The sequence below is a fragment of the Myotis lucifugus genome, unplaced genomic scaffold (genome assembly GCF_000147115.1).
Source record: "Myotis lucifugus unplaced genomic scaffold, Myoluc2.0 scaffold_36, whole genome shotgun sequence".
Lineage (NCBI taxonomy): Eukaryota > Metazoa > Chordata > Mammalia > Chiroptera > Vespertilionidae > Myotis > Myotis lucifugus.
This window is the reverse complement of record NW_005871084.1, coordinates 6,225,368-6,243,537: the sequence shown is the minus strand read 5'-3', so window position 1 is coordinate 6,243,537 and position 18,170 is coordinate 6,225,368. Positions and strand designations below refer to the sequence as shown.

General features: G+C 40.3%; 1 protein-coding gene across 3 annotated transcripts; it reads right to left on the bottom strand.

Annotated features, from left to right (window-relative positions):
* Positions 1-16,206, bottom strand: SERPINB13 (serpin family B member 13). 3 transcript variants are annotated; one of them, XM_014454440.2, is made up of 8 exons: positions 16,171-16,206; positions 14,514-14,689; positions 13,952-14,008; positions 5,311-5,439; positions 4,825-4,942; positions 3,345-3,490; positions 2,984-3,139; positions 1-1,271 (listed from the first exon to the last, which is right to left on the bottom strand). In XM_014454440.2, the coding sequence occupies exons 2-8, from the start codon at positions 14,670-14,672 to the stop codon at positions 867-869; spliced, it is 1,170 nt and encodes a 389-aa protein (XP_014309926.1). In that variant the 5' UTR covers positions 14,673-14,689; positions 16,171-16,206; the 3' UTR covers positions 1-866. The 3 variants fall into 3 exon arrangements, with proteins under 3 accessions (XP_014309926.1, XP_023608425.1, XP_014309927.1); XM_023752657.1 differs by having other exon boundaries at positions 14,514-14,626; positions 16,171-16,185; XM_014454441.2 differs by lacking the exon at positions 5,311-5,439.
* Positions 16,207-18,170: the final 1,964 nt, after the last annotated feature.

Below are 18,170 nucleotides of genomic sequence, written 5' to 3'. Positions count from 1 at the left end.
CAAAAGAGAACATATGATATGAATCCACTTGAATGAAACCCTAGAAATGACAAATACACCCTGTAATGATTGAAGACAGGCAGGCCAGCAGTTGTGTGAGCTGAGGCTGTATGGGGTGGTTGACAGGGAAACAGAACAAGGGAACCTGGGGAATGATGGAAATATCCTGTATGTTGAGTGTGGTGGTATTTGCACAGGTGTACATACTTTATCAAAAGTCAAGTTCTAGGATTAAAATGAATCTATCTTATTTTATGACCACATTGACTTTATTTACAATATCAAGATATTTATGCAATTGACAATGAATAATATGCTCTGTTAGAACAGAGGGTGAAAATATGGGCATCCTCTCTGCCTGGTATATTGTTTCACTTTATCCTGGCTTTTGAGTTTTAATTTATGTTGGCTGATGTGTTTCTAAATTCTTTTTTCCTATATGCAGTTTGCCACACTAATAGCTGAGAAAGAGAAAGGTAGCACATGAATTGAGTAAACTACTGTTTTATTTCACTTTTTATTATAATCTTTCGAAATATTAGAGCTGGAGAGACTCCCAAAATCATTAATCCATAGTCTTTACTGACAAGACAGTTTTTTTCATTAGTGCATAAAACTACAAGTCGTTAATTTACTTTTAGAAGAAATCAACAGCATATTTATAAGCCTTATTTAACTCACTTTATACATGACACAAACAAAAGGACATTTCACTTTTAAAGAAAATTATAAACACACACTAAATCATATATTTTGAGGGTTGGATTGAAATGCAAGCAAGAAAATCAAATTTCTTCAAAGAATGGGCTACTACCATAGTCATATTAATACTCCAACACTGGTTTTCTGCCAAGCCAGTGACTGGCCTAAGGAGAGGAAAATTTGCCAAAGAAGAGGACGCTGTTGGACTCGTTGTGCCGGATGAAGAACAGGAAGGGATGATTGCAGTGAAAAGTTTCATAACTGGGCACTGATGTGACCACAAAGCCCATCCCGGTGCTCGCTGCAGCCTCGGTACCTTCCTCAGTCACCACCACAAAGGACCCATGCAGAAACTTCTGGGCATGCAGCCCTGAACGTGGGGACATCCCTGAATAGTCAGCCTCCAGCTCACTGAAGGCATCCCCCAGCCCCATGGCGCCCAGCGCCGCCTCCAGGTTATAACTATCTTCCACCTCAAATCGAGGCAAGTGCAAATCCACAGTCCTTTCCTTCATCTGCCCTGGGTTAGTCCACTCTACTAATTTCTCAGGACTTACTTCATTTATAATCTATTAAGGAAAAAAAAGGGGGGGGAGAATGGCATGATTATCAATAAAAGTTTGAAACAGTTTAACACTCATTTGTATCGGTCAGAAATCATTAATTTTAATAACAAAAGTAGAAATTTCATTTTGCTAGACTGTTGTCTTCATATAGCAGGCACTTGTCTTATATTTCTCTATTTAAATTTTCTGTGCATATATAAAAAGTCAATAGCATTTCGTGAATTTTTAAAGATGAGAAATGCAATTTCTTACTATTTCCCTAGTGTCTTTGTATGCATATATATTATATATAATTTTAAAGATAAAATATGTTTATATAAATTATATAATAAGCAAATTATAATTTATATAATATAATAATTGGTGACTAATATAATGTTTATTATAAATATATAATACATATTAATATATTTACTTATAAATATTAATTCAGTCACAGTGAATGTCCATTTTATACTGCATAACTCATCAACATATCTTCAAGCTGATAGATATTTTCATCAAATTGATACATTTTACCCAACATTAACCCATTCATTCACTTTACAAGTAACTAGTATGTAATCATGCATTTTAACAGATGATAGATTCTGTAGATACAAATATAATTATTATTATGAATTTCAAATTAGGTATCCTAATATATTTAATGCAGAAATTACAAATTTGACTCAGAAGGGCCATTTTTTTCTTCTGAATTATTTCCCTAGAATAATTTCCACAACTGGAATTTTTGAGTTAGAATAACAAAATTCTTAAAGCTCTTAAATATATTGCCATTTTGCTGTCCCAAATAATTTCCAATGTATAATGAATACTATTAGCCATTGATTCACTTGCTGTTCTGTGCTTGTTAGAAATAGAGATAGAGACAGAGACAGAGACAGAGATAGAGATAGAGATAAAGACAAAGATCGAGTATAGTCACTAATCATTACAATACTACACATTAAAAACTATGAAGCCCATTTTATAGATGGAAAAATATTGAGGTTCAAGGAAGTTAAATAGCTTCAAAGGACATAATACTACTAAATAGAGATATAGGGATATGAAGCAAAGCCTCTCTGATTTCAAAAACACAGGATACTAGCCACATCAATATTTTAACAGCAAAGTGGGTAGGAATACATCAAGGAGTTCAAGATTAAGGGTCTGATGGACTTTGGGTGATTACTGTATATAAGATCATCCTTGGTTAAAAAAAAAAAAGAACCATTTTTTCTGATAAGTGGTGTTGATTATGTGGGAGGTATGCATGTGTGGGACAGGAGGTGTGTGGGAAACCTCTGTAACTTTTTCTCAGTTTGTTGTAAACCTAAAACTTCTTTAAAAATTGGAGGTCTAAAAAAAATTCAGAATGTCTGAATGGCATGCAAAATTTGCTGGATATGTGCACATGTGATTTTTTTTTTCTGGAAAAGAGGTGACTACATAATCAACCATTTCTCAGAATACTGGGTGATCTTTACAATCCTTTAAATGTTTATTTTAGCTTATTCCCAAATATTTTAGTGTTGGCCTTTCTCATTAAACCTGATGTCATCTATCGCTCCACATTAGACATCCTGCACAGAGGCAGAAATAGTTTCCACTGGGCACCACCAGACACCAGCTCCCAATCACAAGCCCCACTTCCAGGCTCACCAAGAATAAGCTCTGAGATGCAGAGCCTCCAGAAATGAAAGCAAGAATGGGGAGGTGCAAGGTCTTACCTTCTCCAGACCATCGATGTCATTGGGCAGCAACACGAACATGCTTAGATCACTGTTTTTATATGGAATCCCCAGAATTTGGGCCTGCAGGTCCTTCAGGCGAGTGAAGCTGAAGGAGTCACGCTGTGTCATCATCTGCACAGGTTTACTTGTGTTCTGTAACAAATTCACAGAGCACCCAGTGTCCAAAGAGGCATGAGACGACCAGGCGAGCTCACCGAAATGATGCTCTCAACCTAAAACAGTGCTAACGCTCAGACCCTCCAAATCAGCACTGTCTGTCCACCCTGTACATTGATGGAAATATGACTTCATAATGTACATTCCATGTGTAAGCACATCAATAGTTAAAGAACCATACCTTATCCAGCCAAAATTCCTCCTCCTTGGTATGTTCTTTCTTAAACTCCCTGTCCCATTGCCCTTTAAAATGCACAATGTTCACCAGCACCAGCTTCGTGGTGGTGCTGCTTAGAGTGGCATCAGGAAACAGGTCCTTGATGTTTTCTGCAAACAAACAACAACAAACGTGGCCCTTATTAGTGATAGGCATGGCAGATACGATGCAGGGGGACTTGACTGGTCATTAAAAACTTTAGCCAGGCCCTAGCTGGTCTCACATCGGTGCACTGAAGGATCTCGGGTTCAATTCCCGGTCAAGGGCACATACCTCAGTTGCAGGCTCAATCTCCCTCAGGGCACATGCCAGAGGCAACCAATCAATGTGTCTCTCCCACTTTGATGTTTCTCTCTGTGTGTCTTTCCCCTCATTTCTACTCTCTCTGGAAAAATCAATGGAAAAAATATCCTCTGGTGAGGATTAACAAAAACAAACAATAAAAACCTCAGCCCGGTCAGCACCTGCAGGCTCTGCAGACAACGGGTTCACTGGAAGCTCTCACTGTCCCCCGCCTATTTATCCCATTGAATGGATTGAGGTGTGAGGGTTAAAGAGTTTAGGCTCTGAGATCAGATTGCCTCTGTGAGCATCCAGTTTTGCCTCTTATCAGTTAAGGAATTATGGGCAAGTTCCTTAAGCTCTCTGTGCCTCAATTTCCAAATGAGTAAAACAGGAATGAAACCGCTTCATAGGGTTGTTGAAAGGAGTAAATGATCTAATGTGTGTACATTACTTAGATCACTGTCTGGCTAACAATAAGAACTCAGTAAATGTTAGCTATTATTATTTTTACCCACTTGATACCACCAGAGGATATGTTTATTGACTTTAGACAGAGAAGAAAGGAGAGAGAGAGAGACATCAATCTGTTGCCTCCTGTATGTGCTCCAATAAGGAATTGAACCCACAACCTAGATATGTGCCCTGAACAGTAATCAAACCCTAAACCACTTTGGTGTATGGGATGATGCTCCAACCAACTGAGCCACATGGCTGGACACAAAAGCAGGTCTTGATGAAAGAGCTGAATGTTTCTCACTTGATAATGAGAAAGGAAACCCCCTATATTTCCACTCAAAGACCCAGACTCAGAAATGCTCTGATATAAAGGAAAGACTATGAACCCAAGACAGACATGACCCAGTTTCAGGACCCTCAAAGATATTATGAACCTCAACCGGTGTAAATAATTCTCCACTAAGTGTTTCCATGAATTTGGCTCTATGATCCCCTCTGATTCTCCTTGGCTTTCTCTATAATTTGCAGTGCCTCCTCCCACCCCTCATGCTCAGGCCTGCCTTTCCAGCCCTGTAAAGCCTATACCAAGTCCCCTCCCAAAGCTTGTCCACCCTGGTCCCCCACGCAGTGCCAACCACAGGGCTTCACTCACAGTGGGCACTCAAGGAGCGTTTTTATGATGAATGACCCATCCATACTCTACCATGTGTTTGGCTTTCAACCCAGGAATTAATCTTCTTTCGACTTTCATCTGCTGCATTTACAAAATCAACTGGTTCCAGAGAAGCATGATAATATTTTTCAACATAATCTAAGTATTTCTTTAGGAGAAACAGGGAAGGAATAGAAAGAGTTTGAAATTCAATTTATCTATTGCCAACATCTCTAAATAAGTTCAAGATCACTAATATTCTATGCAGGGTTTGGGGCAAATCACTTTGAGTACTTCCATGCACCTTTTATGCAGGTGTAATAGGGTTAAAGCAAAAATCAGATTTAAACTGCCAAGATTACAAAGGAGCTCTCAAGGGGCCAGGATGTCTGAAAAATAGGCAGGGGGGTGCCAGGTGATCTGGGCCAAGCCAGGCAGTTAATGTAGGCAGCATGCCACTAGGACCCACAGTCCTAACAGAGCCATTGGCCATTCATGAATACCACTCACAGAAGTGGTGGACACAGCAAAACTTACTTGAAGGAAAAGGTATGTCTTCTCTCCAAATAGCCTGTTGGCTATTTTCAGCTCATAATTATTATTGGGTTTGCTTATTTCACTCAAAAATGTTTGGAATTGATGGTGTATCTCTTCGGTCTTCTCAATCTTCAAAACAAAACAAAAACTCAATGATTTACCTTAGCAAAAGCAAGCCTAGATTCTGCCCCAGAAAGTCATGGCTGCTGGGTCTCTCCCTCAGCTTGGCAGCCTTGAGGATGGCCTGTGAATTTGGTGTGGCCCCTGGATGTTAGCTGGCTTTTACACAAATCACTAATGTAAGTCACAACCAATCTCAGCTCCACAAAGAAGCTTGCTCTTTGGCCCAATACCACAGATCTAGCTTTTCTGGCTCAGGTTGCATTTTTCATCTCAAATGTAATTGCCCACTAAGTGGTTCATAAGCTTGCTTTTAGCTTCCCACAATACTAAGCAACTGGAGGAAGTAAATGATTCCTCAGATGACTCTTATCCACTTAAACTTGGCCATATCTGTTCCAGACAATGGATAAAAAAAGTAAATCCTGATGGTGTAAGCAGCCCTTTGTTAGCTATATACTGGACTGAACTGATATTTTTTTCTTATCTCTGGGGAGGGGGGAGGTAAAAAACTTTTCTAGACATTTTTTGTAGAATCCATCCATTTTCTGATTGAAGGCTGAGAAGTGAGTGCTTCATGGCAGGGCCAGATGACAGAGCTTATGTCCCTAAAACAGATAGGAACACTGCCCCCTGCCTGTTAAGTGATGTCTGGCTACCTCTATCCACCATTCACGCTGGATTCCAGAGAGAATCATTTAAATTTTGAACGGAAAAGCTTATCCCTGATTGCACTGAGAACGGAAAGGTTTTCTTCCTCTAGAATATAAAGCCCATGGGTCTTTTGTTTATTTGCTTGCTTCATCTTTTTATTTCATGACTGACTACTCAATGCCCAGAGTAGTATCTGGCACTTAAAAGACACTCAGTTAATTTTTATGCTAATGAACTAATGAACATTTGAAGACATTCAGATGGAAATACATGCTTCTCTAACAAAGTATCTGAGGCTAAATTTGACCTTTGCCTCCCTCCTTGTTATTGTGAACCTTTAAATGTCCAGTGATCATTCATGGCTGCTCAGGTTGACTGATATGTGATGTGAGCAGGTCAAGGTATTGAACCTATAGGGAATAATGGATTGCTATAAAGAGAAGGATGTAGTGGGAGTATTTCTCCAGTGGGACAGTTGTGACTAAGTTGACCTGAAAAATGGAGAAAGAGAATAAGGGCCTACTGTCAAACAGGTTTCAGGTTTGAAATTATACTATCTCTGTGGATGGGGAAACCCCAAACTAAGAAATTAACTTAAAGTGGCCCTGGGTTGATAACATCCCAGGATCTTATTCCAGAAAAAAAAGTAACTGTATTAGAAAGGTAACTATACCATAGGTTTTGCTGGACAACCATAGATTACCAACCAAATATTCGCTCATATTCCCAAACTATAAATCATGAGAAAGTAAGTAAGTAAGTCCCACATCAAGAATTGATGGGGGGGGGGGGGGAGCAAACAGCCATATTGGATTCTCAAGGAGTTTAAGTGTTGATATTATCAGATATCACACTTAAAAAGCAGTACTTTGAAAAAAGATATTGAAAATATGGTTGAGAAACAAGACACTGCTATCAAGTTCCAGGTTCATTTTATAATCAACTAGAATTCCTATATGTTCAATAAGCATTAAAATTTAAAAGCTTGAGAGAACCAAGATGGCAGCATAAGGTACAGACCTGTGCGTGCTGCCTCCCACAACAACATTGAAAATACCAACTATAAGACAAAACAGCAATCATTCAGAACCATGGGAAAGCTGGCCCAGTGGAAGTTCTACAACTGGAAGGAAAGAAAGAAGAGCATTGAGACTGAGTAGGATATGCAGAGGCACCAAGAACAGAGGTACAGAGTCGCGCGCCAGGCGGGCTGCAACTGGATGCATGGTTTTTTTTCAATTGAAAGGGGTCACAAACTCTCGAATCCACTGAGCTTGTTTGGGGCAGGATTCTGAGGTCCCAGACCCCTACGGGGAGAGGCGGGACGGCCTTGCAGCAGGTCGGAAAGTGAGGGCCACTTTCTCGCCGGCACTCGGGGACTCGGAGACACGAAGTCGCGGAGTGGCGAGGAGTTGCAGAGACGCCATTGCTGTTTGCTCCTCCCTGGTGATTCCCTGAGGCCCTGCCCTACTCAATTTACATCCCCACCCAAGCTGTGCCAGTGGCACAAAAGGAACCACCTGCACTTTTGCAGCTTAACCCAACAAACTGCAGATTTCAACTCCTCGCACCCATAAGGGACACACTCAAGAAGCAGAATCAGGTTTGGTGGAAGCCGGAACCGGACCTGGCTGGGCCGGCAACATGGAACCACTGTACCAGCAAACGCACAAACAGGTCCACCAGATCCAGTCTCACATGGGACACCGGGAGACGGCAGACAAGCAGTCTGTGCACTTAGTAGAAAATGAAATCCAAGCAAGCATACCAGATATTCAGCCAGCAAGAACACCTGGAGATTTCATCCAACAAGGAGCCGCCCAACAAAAGACAGAATGCCAAACTTCGTGTTGACCAGTTAAAGTATGATGTCCAGCACCTGCAGAATGCTCTCAGAAACTTCCAGCATCGGTGATACGCAATGGAGCAGCAGGAGAGACAGCGAGAGGAGCTTCTGTCTCGCACCTTCACCCCCAACATGAGATGCGGCGCCCCCTGTGAGGCTGTGACGGCCCCTGTGAGGCTGAGACGGTCCCTGTGAGGCTGAACACAGGGACACATCACAGATGGAAATAGCTACATTTTCCATGTGTATGACCCAGCAACAAAAAGCGTGCACCTATGGATGAGGACAGTGGGGGGGGGGGGAGGGGTAAGGGCAGAGGGTGAGGTGGGAACTGGGTGGAGGGGAGCTATGGGGGGAAAAAGGGAGAACAACTGTAATAATCTGAACAATAAAGATTTATTTAAAAAATTTTAAAGCTCAATAGATGGGTTTAACAGCCAATTAGGCACTGCTAAATTGATAGACTTGATAGATCTGAATAATTTTCTCATAATGAAACATAAAGACAAAAAGTGATGAAAATATGTATGACAAAGAAATCTAGAAGATAGAATACAAATTGTAGCATCCTTCCAATAGACAATAAAGACTGGAGTACATGCATTATTCAAAATATTAATTGACTGAGACTTTTTCAGAATTGATAAAAACTATGAATTTTCATATTGAGATAGCACAGTAAATATGTCTTGGTAAATTAATAACTCCACATCTAGACACATTGCAGTAAAATTCAGAAACAACAAAAACAGCAAAACTTAAATGCAGTCAGAGAGATCACCTACTGAAGATTGTCAAATAAACCAACTTCTTAACAGCAACATTAGACACAGAGAGAAGAATGCTATCTTCAAAGAGTTGAGAAAAAATCTCAACTTAGAATGCAACACATAGTTTAACATTCATTCAAGAGCAAAGGTCAATGCAACCTGATAGCATCTACTACATGCAAATCTTTACTAAAGAAACTTCCCAGGAGTGATGTCATCAAGATTAAGAATAAGCCGAAACCGGTTTGGCTCAGTGGATAGAGCTTCAGCCTGCGGACTGAAAGGTCCCAGGTTCAATTCCAGTCAAGGGCATGTACCTGGGTTGCGAGGACATCCCCAGTAGGAGATGTGCAGGAGGCAGCTGATCAATGTTTCTCTCTCATCAATGTTTCTAACTCTCTATCTCTCTCCCTTCCTCTCTGTAAAAAAATCAATAAAATATATTTAATTTAAAAAAAGATTAAGAACAAAAAGCCCCAAACTAGAGATACTGACTTAACAACAATACAAGAAACAAATACCTTTGTAAGGAATCAGGAAATCAGTTAAGAGGTTTCTGTATCCCACTAAGCGTGAAACCAACTGCATTGAAGCCTAATTTAAAAAAAAAATCATAGCTCCCTGGGGAGAGAAACAGAAGAGTGCGATGTATAACTAACATTCTGACCTTTCCAGAAGCTGACTGAGGGCTTGGTTTCTGTCTTGCCTGAACATAAGTGCTGATAGGAATAGGGCACCAGGATAGCCACTAAGAACAAAGACAATTAACAGTCACCAAATTCTGCAGTACCACAGATAGACACCAGGGAGAGCTCCTGAATAGAAACAGGCGAACTTCAATTGGGACATCACAAACACCTTCCCAGAGAGAATGCAGCCCCAGGAAAGGCTTAAGACATCTCCAGAATCTCTGGTCAGCCTGGTTTAAAAAAAATTTTCCTGCCTTGCTGGTGTGGCTCAATGGTTGAGTGTCGACCTATGAACCAGGAATTCACAGTCAAGGCACATGCCCGGGTTGTGAACTAGATCCCAGAGTGGGGTGTGTAGGAGGTAGCCAATCAATGATTCTCATCATTGATATTTCTATCTCTCCCTCTCCTTCCCTCTCTAAAATCAACAACAACAACAAATATATATATATATATTTTAATTTCTTCCTGTATGGCTGGGTTTCCAAATGCCAAAATCCCAACAGAAGATAACAAGCATGCAAAGAAACAAGGAAACATGACCCAATCAAAGGAACAAATTAAATCAACAACTTAACTTTACATCTCAAGGGACTAGGAAAAGAACAAACTAAACCAAAAGTTAGAGTTACATTTAAAGCAGAAATAAACAAAATAGACAGTAGAAAAACAAAAGAAAAATAAACAAAAGCAAGAGAGTTATGGGTTGTTGTTTTTTAAGAAGATCAACAAAATTGACAAACCCTTAGCTAGACTAAGAAAAGAACAGAAGACTCCAATAAGTAAAATTAGAAATGTCTGGAAATTAAAAGGACTATAAGGAACTACTATGCACAAGTATCTATATCAAAGTAATGAATAGCCTAGAAGAAATAGATAAATTTCTACATGTAGAAAGTCTTAAAGATTCCACAAAAAATGTTACAACTAATAAATTAATTCAGCAAATTGCAGAACACAAAATCTACATTAAAAAATCAGTTATATCTCTATACAATAACATTGACCAATGCAAAAAGTAATTAAGAAAATAATCCCATATACTGTAATATCAAAAAGGACAAATTACATAACTAAGAAGGTAAAAGACTTGTTCACTGAAACTACAAAATATTGCTTCAAAAAATTAAAGAAAATACAAATAAATGGGAAGACATTCCATGCTAATGATTGGAGGATGTAATATAATTGAAATATTTCTATTACCCAAAGTGATGTATAGATTCAATACAATCCCTATCAAAATCCCAGTAACTTTTTTAATAGGAAAAAAAAACTAAAATTCATATGGAATCTCAAGGAACCCTGAGTAACCAGAGCAACCTAGAAAATAAAGAGTAAAGTTGGAGGCTTCACACTTCCTTATTTTAAAATATACTACAAAGCATCAGTAAGCAAAATGGTGTGGTACTGGCATAAAGAAAGATATATAAGATATATGGACCAACAGAAATAATAAATAGTCCAGAAATAAACCCTTGCTTAAATGGCCAAATAATTTTCAACAAGGGTGCCAAGACCACACAATGAGAAAAGGACAGTCTATTCAAAACAAGGTGCTGGGAAAACTGAATATCTACTTGCAAAAGCATGAAGTTGGACCCTTACCTTACACATATACAAAAAAAAAGACTCAAAATAGGTTAAAGACTAACAATAACACCTACAACTATAAAACTACTAGAAGAAGACATAAGAGGAAAACTTTAGGACACTAGATTTGGTAATGATTTCTTGAGCATGACATCAAAAGCACAGGCAACAAAGACAAAAACAAACAAATGGAATTAAATCAAACTAAAAAACTTCTGCTCATCAAACAATCAACAGAGTGAAAAGGCAACCTGCATAATGAGAGGAAATACTTGCAAATTATATATTTGATGAGGGGTTAATGTCCAGACTATATAATAAACTTCTACAACTCAACAACAAAAGTAACCCAATGAAAAATATGGGCAAAGAACTTGACTGGACACTTCCCCAAAGAAAACATGCAAATGGCCAACAGCATCTGAAAAGATGCCCAACACCACTAATCATAAGAATAATGCAACTATCAAAACCACAGTGAGCCCAGCCAGTGTGGCTCAGTGGTTGAGTATCGACCTACGAACCAAGACGTCACAGTTCAATTCCCCAATCAGGGTACATGCCCAGGTTGTGGAATCGATCCCCAGTAGGGGGCATGCAAGAGGCAACCCATCGATGATTCTCTCATCATTGATGTTTCTATCTCTCTCTCCCTCTCCCATCCTCTCTTAAATCAATAAAAATATATTTTCAGTACTATTCACAATAGCCAAGTGGTAGAAGCAGCCCAAATGCCCATCAACAGATGAATGGATAAAGTAATTGTGGTATATAAATACAAAGGAATATCATGCAGCCTTTTAAAAAGGAGGAAATATTGTCATATGTGTCAACATGGATAAATCTCAAAGACATATGTAAACAAAATAAGCCATTTGCATGCACACACGCACACACACACTCACACACATACAAACAGATACGTACTAGTATGCTTCCACTCATATGAAGTATCTAAAGTAGTCACAATCATTACCAATCAATCAATCAATCAATCACCAGTCCCAGATCACCCTGCCGAATGCCCCTGATTGCCGGCCAGGCCTAGGGACCCTATCTGTGCATGAATTTTGTGCACCGAGCTTCTAGTATATATACATATATATATATATGTGTGTGTGTGTGTGTGTGTGTGTGTGTGTGTGTGTGTATAATTGATTCCAGAGAGGAAGGGAGAGGGAGAAAGAAAGAAATAGAAACATCAATGATGAGAGAGAATTATTGATGGGGCTGCCTCCTGTATGCCCCCTGTTGGGGATCGATCCCCTAACCCCAGCATGTGCCCAGACTGGGAATTGAACCATGACCTCCTGGCCTCCACTGAGCCACACCGGCCAGGCAACATTAGGTAATACTTAATAAAGTGGAACATGCACCCACCCTACCTCCCAAATATATGCTATAAACCGGTGCTGTCTCATAGAAATGAAATGAGAACCACAAATCTGAACCACATACTATCTTAAATTTTCTAGTATCTCTGTTCTTTTTTTTTTTTCAATTCACACAAAGATTCTATTTGGGAGGGAAAGTACTGTCAAACAACTGTGTTTCTTGACTGAGTGGACAGCAGAGCAGTTATCTACCCCAACTCTGTTTTACAAAACCTGGAAGGAAGCCTGACTCTCTATATACACATGAGGAAACCAGACAACCTGGACATGTGGGATGTAAAATGAATCGTCCATATTGCTGGGTGACTTGACCCCTGATTTTATGAGGGTCTGGGGCTGAGCTATGACTACTGTCAAGTCAGATATGCCCTTCCTGAGAGCTCTAACCATCTCCAAATGCCAACACCAACCTATGGACTTAATATCCCTCCAATGTTTGCATACTCTGTATTCAGGGGAGGAATATTACAACCCTACAGCTGAAAGAGACCCCAAGAAGACATTAATCCTGTGCTAATATCTATACTAATACAAGAGTAATATGCTAATTAGACCACATGTCTTCCAGACATCCATCCAGATGTCCTTCTGGACAAAGCCATGATGGTGGGGGCTGAGGCAGAGGCAGTTAGGGGTGACCAGGCTGGCAGGGGAGGGTGGTTAGGGGCAACCAGGCCATCAGGCATAGGTGGTTAGGGGTGATCAGGCAGGCAGGCAGAGGTGATTAGGGGTTATCAGGAAGAGTGGTTAGAAGCGATCAGGCAGTCAGGCAGGTGAGTGGGATGTCCGAGGGGTCCCAGATTGGACAGGGTACAGGCCGGGCTAAGGACCCCCCCCCCACCCTTGTGCATGAATTTCTTGCACCGGGCCTCTAGGTTTTTTTAATAAAACATCAGAGCAGGCAATGAAGGGACTTAAAATAAAAATACAATGTAGTAAAAATATCACTTACTACTACCATGACCACCACTAGGCAAGTCACCAGTGTTCCAGACAGTCTACTATATTTATAAAGGCCCAAAGAAGATTAATAACTTGCTCAAAGTAGCACAACTGTTAACTAACTGGGCCGGGATTTGAACCCAAATCTGTTTCACTCCAAACCCATCTACTCTGCTATAGGGACTTTCTCAGTCTGTTAGCCTTTACCAGGATCTATCATAGTGGTTAGTGTGCATTCAAGTTAAGCTCTCCTCTTAACACTAATGGTTTATTATAATTGTATAACCCTAGTAACATTATTGCACTGCTGTGATTATTATTGCTTATAGAAGCATGGAACAGACTGTCGAATCTCAGAGGGGAGGTGGGGGTGGGTGAGTAGAAGGGAAGAGATCAACCAAAGAACTTGTATGCATAACCCATGAACACAGACAATAGGGTGGTGGAGGCCTGGGGTGGGGGTGGGGATGGGCTAGAAGGGGTCAACTGGGGAAAAATGGGGACATATGTAATACTTTCAACAATAAAGATTTTAAAAAAAAAAGCATGAAGTAGTACCTCCTCTACGCATTTCCCCAGTGAGCCCACATCTACTAAGCCACCTTAGTGAAGTTGGTAAGACATGTTTCCCACCTCTTTTTCTTCAGCTTTGATTCTTGAGCTATCTGTGTCTTTTTCAGAGAGAAGCACCTGGAAAAGACAGAAAATATCATGACAGGGATCAGAGCAGAGAAAGCCCCACACAGAATCAGTCAGGGGAAGTGGACATTTGCTAAAGACTCCTCAGTGTCACACAGGAAGATTTGTCTCCTTGCCAAATCATGAAAAGCTCTGGCTGTCTTCAGAGGAGCTTAAATTGGTTCACCCATGCACGTACTCATCTTTGATGTGTCCTATATACCCCAGTGGGGATTGTGCAACTTTTCCCAGTCGGCATGGTTCTGTCTTTATCAGGTTAATGTCTTTGGACAGGGCCTCACCCAGCCCTCATCTGGAGGAATTTCAAGCACCAGGGAGCAGATGGCAGGGTGGAATTTGGAGAGGGAAGAGATAAACCTAAAACTACTTCATGTCCTCACACACTTTCTTTGTTTCCTGGCCCATGGGTCAAAAAGATCATGTTTCCAAGGCAATTTTTGAAGGCCCATCCCAGAAAAGAGTCTGCCAGAAAAGCCATGGCTGCCATCTTACCTACCTTCTGCAGCCGGTTGGCAGTGGCTCCCCGGGTCCGCAGGAGGAGCATGCCGATAGCCGCTAAGATGCTCGCAGGGGAAAAGAAGATGTTGCCATTGTTTTCTCTATTCAGCTCTTTGAAAAGATTAAACCCAAAGGTCACTGCGCCAAGTGATTCCATGATGATCCTAGTGAGATCTAGAATATCAACAACAAATCAAAACTAATACAAAATAATACTGAATGTGAACTTTAATTGAAAAATAATTTTTTAAAGAAAAACCAAATGAGCACTTGTTGGAATTGCTTTAGATCATGGGAACCCTTCTTGCTTCTCTTCCTGCATTGATCCAGAAAAAGGGGGGTTATGGAATATTTCAATAAACAAATTAAATTCAGATACTGAGATAGGCCTGGATTTGAGCTGCAGAACTCTCAGAGAGTATTTCAGACAGTACTTCCTCTGACAACGATAATAGCTACAAACCCTTCTGAAGGTGATATATGTATGTTTATGGTCTTGATCACAGGGATTAAGTTGTATACATTAAATATGTAAGCTTTATGCATATCAATTATACCCCAATACAGTGTTTTCTTTAAAGAAAAAAAAGATGGAAAAGTCCCTGTGGCCTGCTTCTCACCCCCTAGCGTAGCCTTCTCTTGACTGGAGATGTGCATCAGCTGGGCACCATCTGGTGCTTCTCGGTTCTCATTTCCCCAGGGAGCTAGGTGCCTTGGTTTGACTCTCTCTTGCTCTCTGTCAGAACCTGCCTGCATCTGCCTGCCCACTGCCTCCTCCCTGAGGTAAGCTCCCCGCAGGCCCAGTGCCTGCCCTCTTCGTCTGGCTTGCCCAGATGCTGCACCCATGACTGGCAAGGGGAAGCCAGAGGAAACCCATGGCCTCGGATCCAAGCTGTGTTCTCTGGTCCAGCCATAACAACAATAAAGCCAAGAGTGTATCCTTCTCTAATATTTTCTCAATTGATTCAAAATCCTGTGCAGAGATGGTAGGATGCATTCACTCTCTTAAACCCCAACGCCTAACTGAATGAAAACTTGATTCTTGGCTCAATTTTTCCTCAACGGTAATGCCATGGATTATTAAGTGGAAGTGAAAGAGTTTCCTTTTTATAATTTTTGTTTATTTTAATTTTCTACATTTTTTCAGTTTATACAGTAAGTTCACATTACTTTTATCTCATCAAACAAACTTTTAAGAACAATTAATATTTACCACAAATAAACTACATTTTATATTTTCTTCATCTCCAGCTACCTAGAGATGTTAATAATTAGTTAATAAAGGCTTTAAGAAAAAAATCTAAAACAAGAATGAGATTAAGGCAGAATAATTTTTTTGACAGTCTACAGACTTTGGGGGGTTCTTTGCAATCAAGGACCCATCCTGCTAGCTAAGACATCTTCCATCTGCTGTTCAAACTTCCATTTCACCCCTGAACTTACTCACAGGGATTCCTTGCAGGTTAACCCAGAAATACAATGAATTAACCTGCTGTCAAACAACATGAAGAAGATACTGTTTCGTGGCTATGTAGGCACTGAAGTAAATAAAACCACCCCAAGGAAAGTTATCCACTATAAAAGTTCTTCTTTCAAATCAACAAACATTCTCAAAACACAAAAAGTCTTCAGTGGGAGCTGAAGAGAGAACTTACCTGGCTTCTGGAGAGACAGAGGTGTCTGAGCATGGACCTGGGAAGCACGTGTAACATGAGTAATTTAGATCTTTAATTTATATCTCTCCCTCTGCCTCTCCCTAGTCATTACCATTTTTGCATTTCCAGTGAAACAACCTTTGGTTTCTCAATGATAATGTCCCTCATAAAATTAGCATGCAAGGCTTATGACAAAATTGAGGATTGCATTTTCTATGTCCTGCATGGCCATGAAGTTATGCACTTGAAGTTGTCAGTAATTGCATTGTGAACTGTAGCTCAGATAAGATACACATTAGACTTAGAGGAAGAGAGCTGCAATTTCTCACTTCTCAAAAATCTCTTAGAAATTCTTTTGGGGAGCCAAGTATAAAGCGATCTAAATTAACCAGAAAACAAAATTAAACCAAATTCAGGGGCTCAACCCAGGACCACAGGCAGCATTAGAACAGCCAAGTTAAATGAATTATTACCCAGCAGGGGGAGACTCTGAGAGGGCCTTCAACCCTAATGATATCAGGGATCCTCTGAGAAAAACTGGTTCTCCACCTTGGGTGCACATTAAAATCTCCTGGGGAACTTAAAGGGAAGAAAAAAAGATCTATGCCCAAACCCCACGCACTGAGTCAGCATCGCTGGGGTGGGAACCAGGCATCAGAATTTATATCACCCCAGGTGACTTAATGTGCAGCTGAGGTTGGGAACCAGTGGTTTATGGCCACAGGAAGCTCTGAATCAATGCATACTTATTTACCACAGATGTAGAGAGCTATGTCCTGACAAGCCCAGTCTCTGTAATTAAGTTAAATTTGCGGTTTCATTATGTGGGGGATGCCAAATGCAAAGAAGAAAATGAAAATATAAAAAACTATTTTGCTAGAAATGTAGTGAGAAAACGTCATGAGAAAAGTTTGGGCAGGCAGCCAAACACACACACACACACACACACACACACACACGCTCTTGTTCTCAAGTATTCTGTTTATTAATTATGATGTCTCTCACGTTTTATTCATTCGATAAGCATTTATTGAGAATCTATTGTGTAGCAAACATTGGGCTAAGCATCAATCATTCATAAACATCCAACAAGCTCACTGAACTCAGGAAAACAACACTACTAAAACAAAATCCTCAACAGGAAGTTCTACCTCCAAATTCCAGTTTTTCCTACCAATCCTGGGGCACCCTTACTGGCTCTACTAGTTCATTAAAGGAAGCAGTGCTTGGACTGAAGGTGTGGAGATTCATCACATTACCAAGCAGCGAATCCTAGAAGGATATCTAAGCTCTTCCCCTCTCACGTGAATGTCTGCTTAAGGAAGCAACTTATCTCAGCGATACGGCTTCTAAGGGCTGGCTGATGCCTGTGCCAATCTCAATACTCACAGTTTGCTTTTTAAAAAAAATATGCTGATTACACCTCTTTAAGCAAACTCAAAGCTGTACATAATTAACTTTGCTTTCTAACTCTCTCTGACAAATGTGCAAACTGCGGAAGGTTTGGAAAGAATTAGCACTTAGTTATGGAGTCAACCCTGGATGCCAATGAAATGAAAAAACAAACAAAATCTCATAGACACATTACCAAAAGGAAGTTGAGTAGAGGGTAGTACAGGGTAAAAGGGGTCAAACAAATGGTGACAGAAGAAGTTTTGACTTTGAGTGGTAAACACACAATGCAACATACAGGTGATGTATCATAGAATTGTATTCTTGAAATATATAAATCACTGTCACCCCCAATAAATAAACATTTTTAAAAAATGGCATAGAATCATTGAGTTGGCAATTATGTTTTATGTTTTAGTATTCCTATCAGTATGTCTTCTCATTCCTTTCTCTGGGACCCTAGACTCCCTGTTCCAATGCCCAGCTATTTCCATTTGCTCTCTGCTTCTTCCTAAAGCATTTTCTCTATCACCCGGTCCTCACAAGGATGCCTGGCTTTCCCTGAGACCACCTCACCCCACAAAGTCTTCACTGAGGGAAGTCACTCA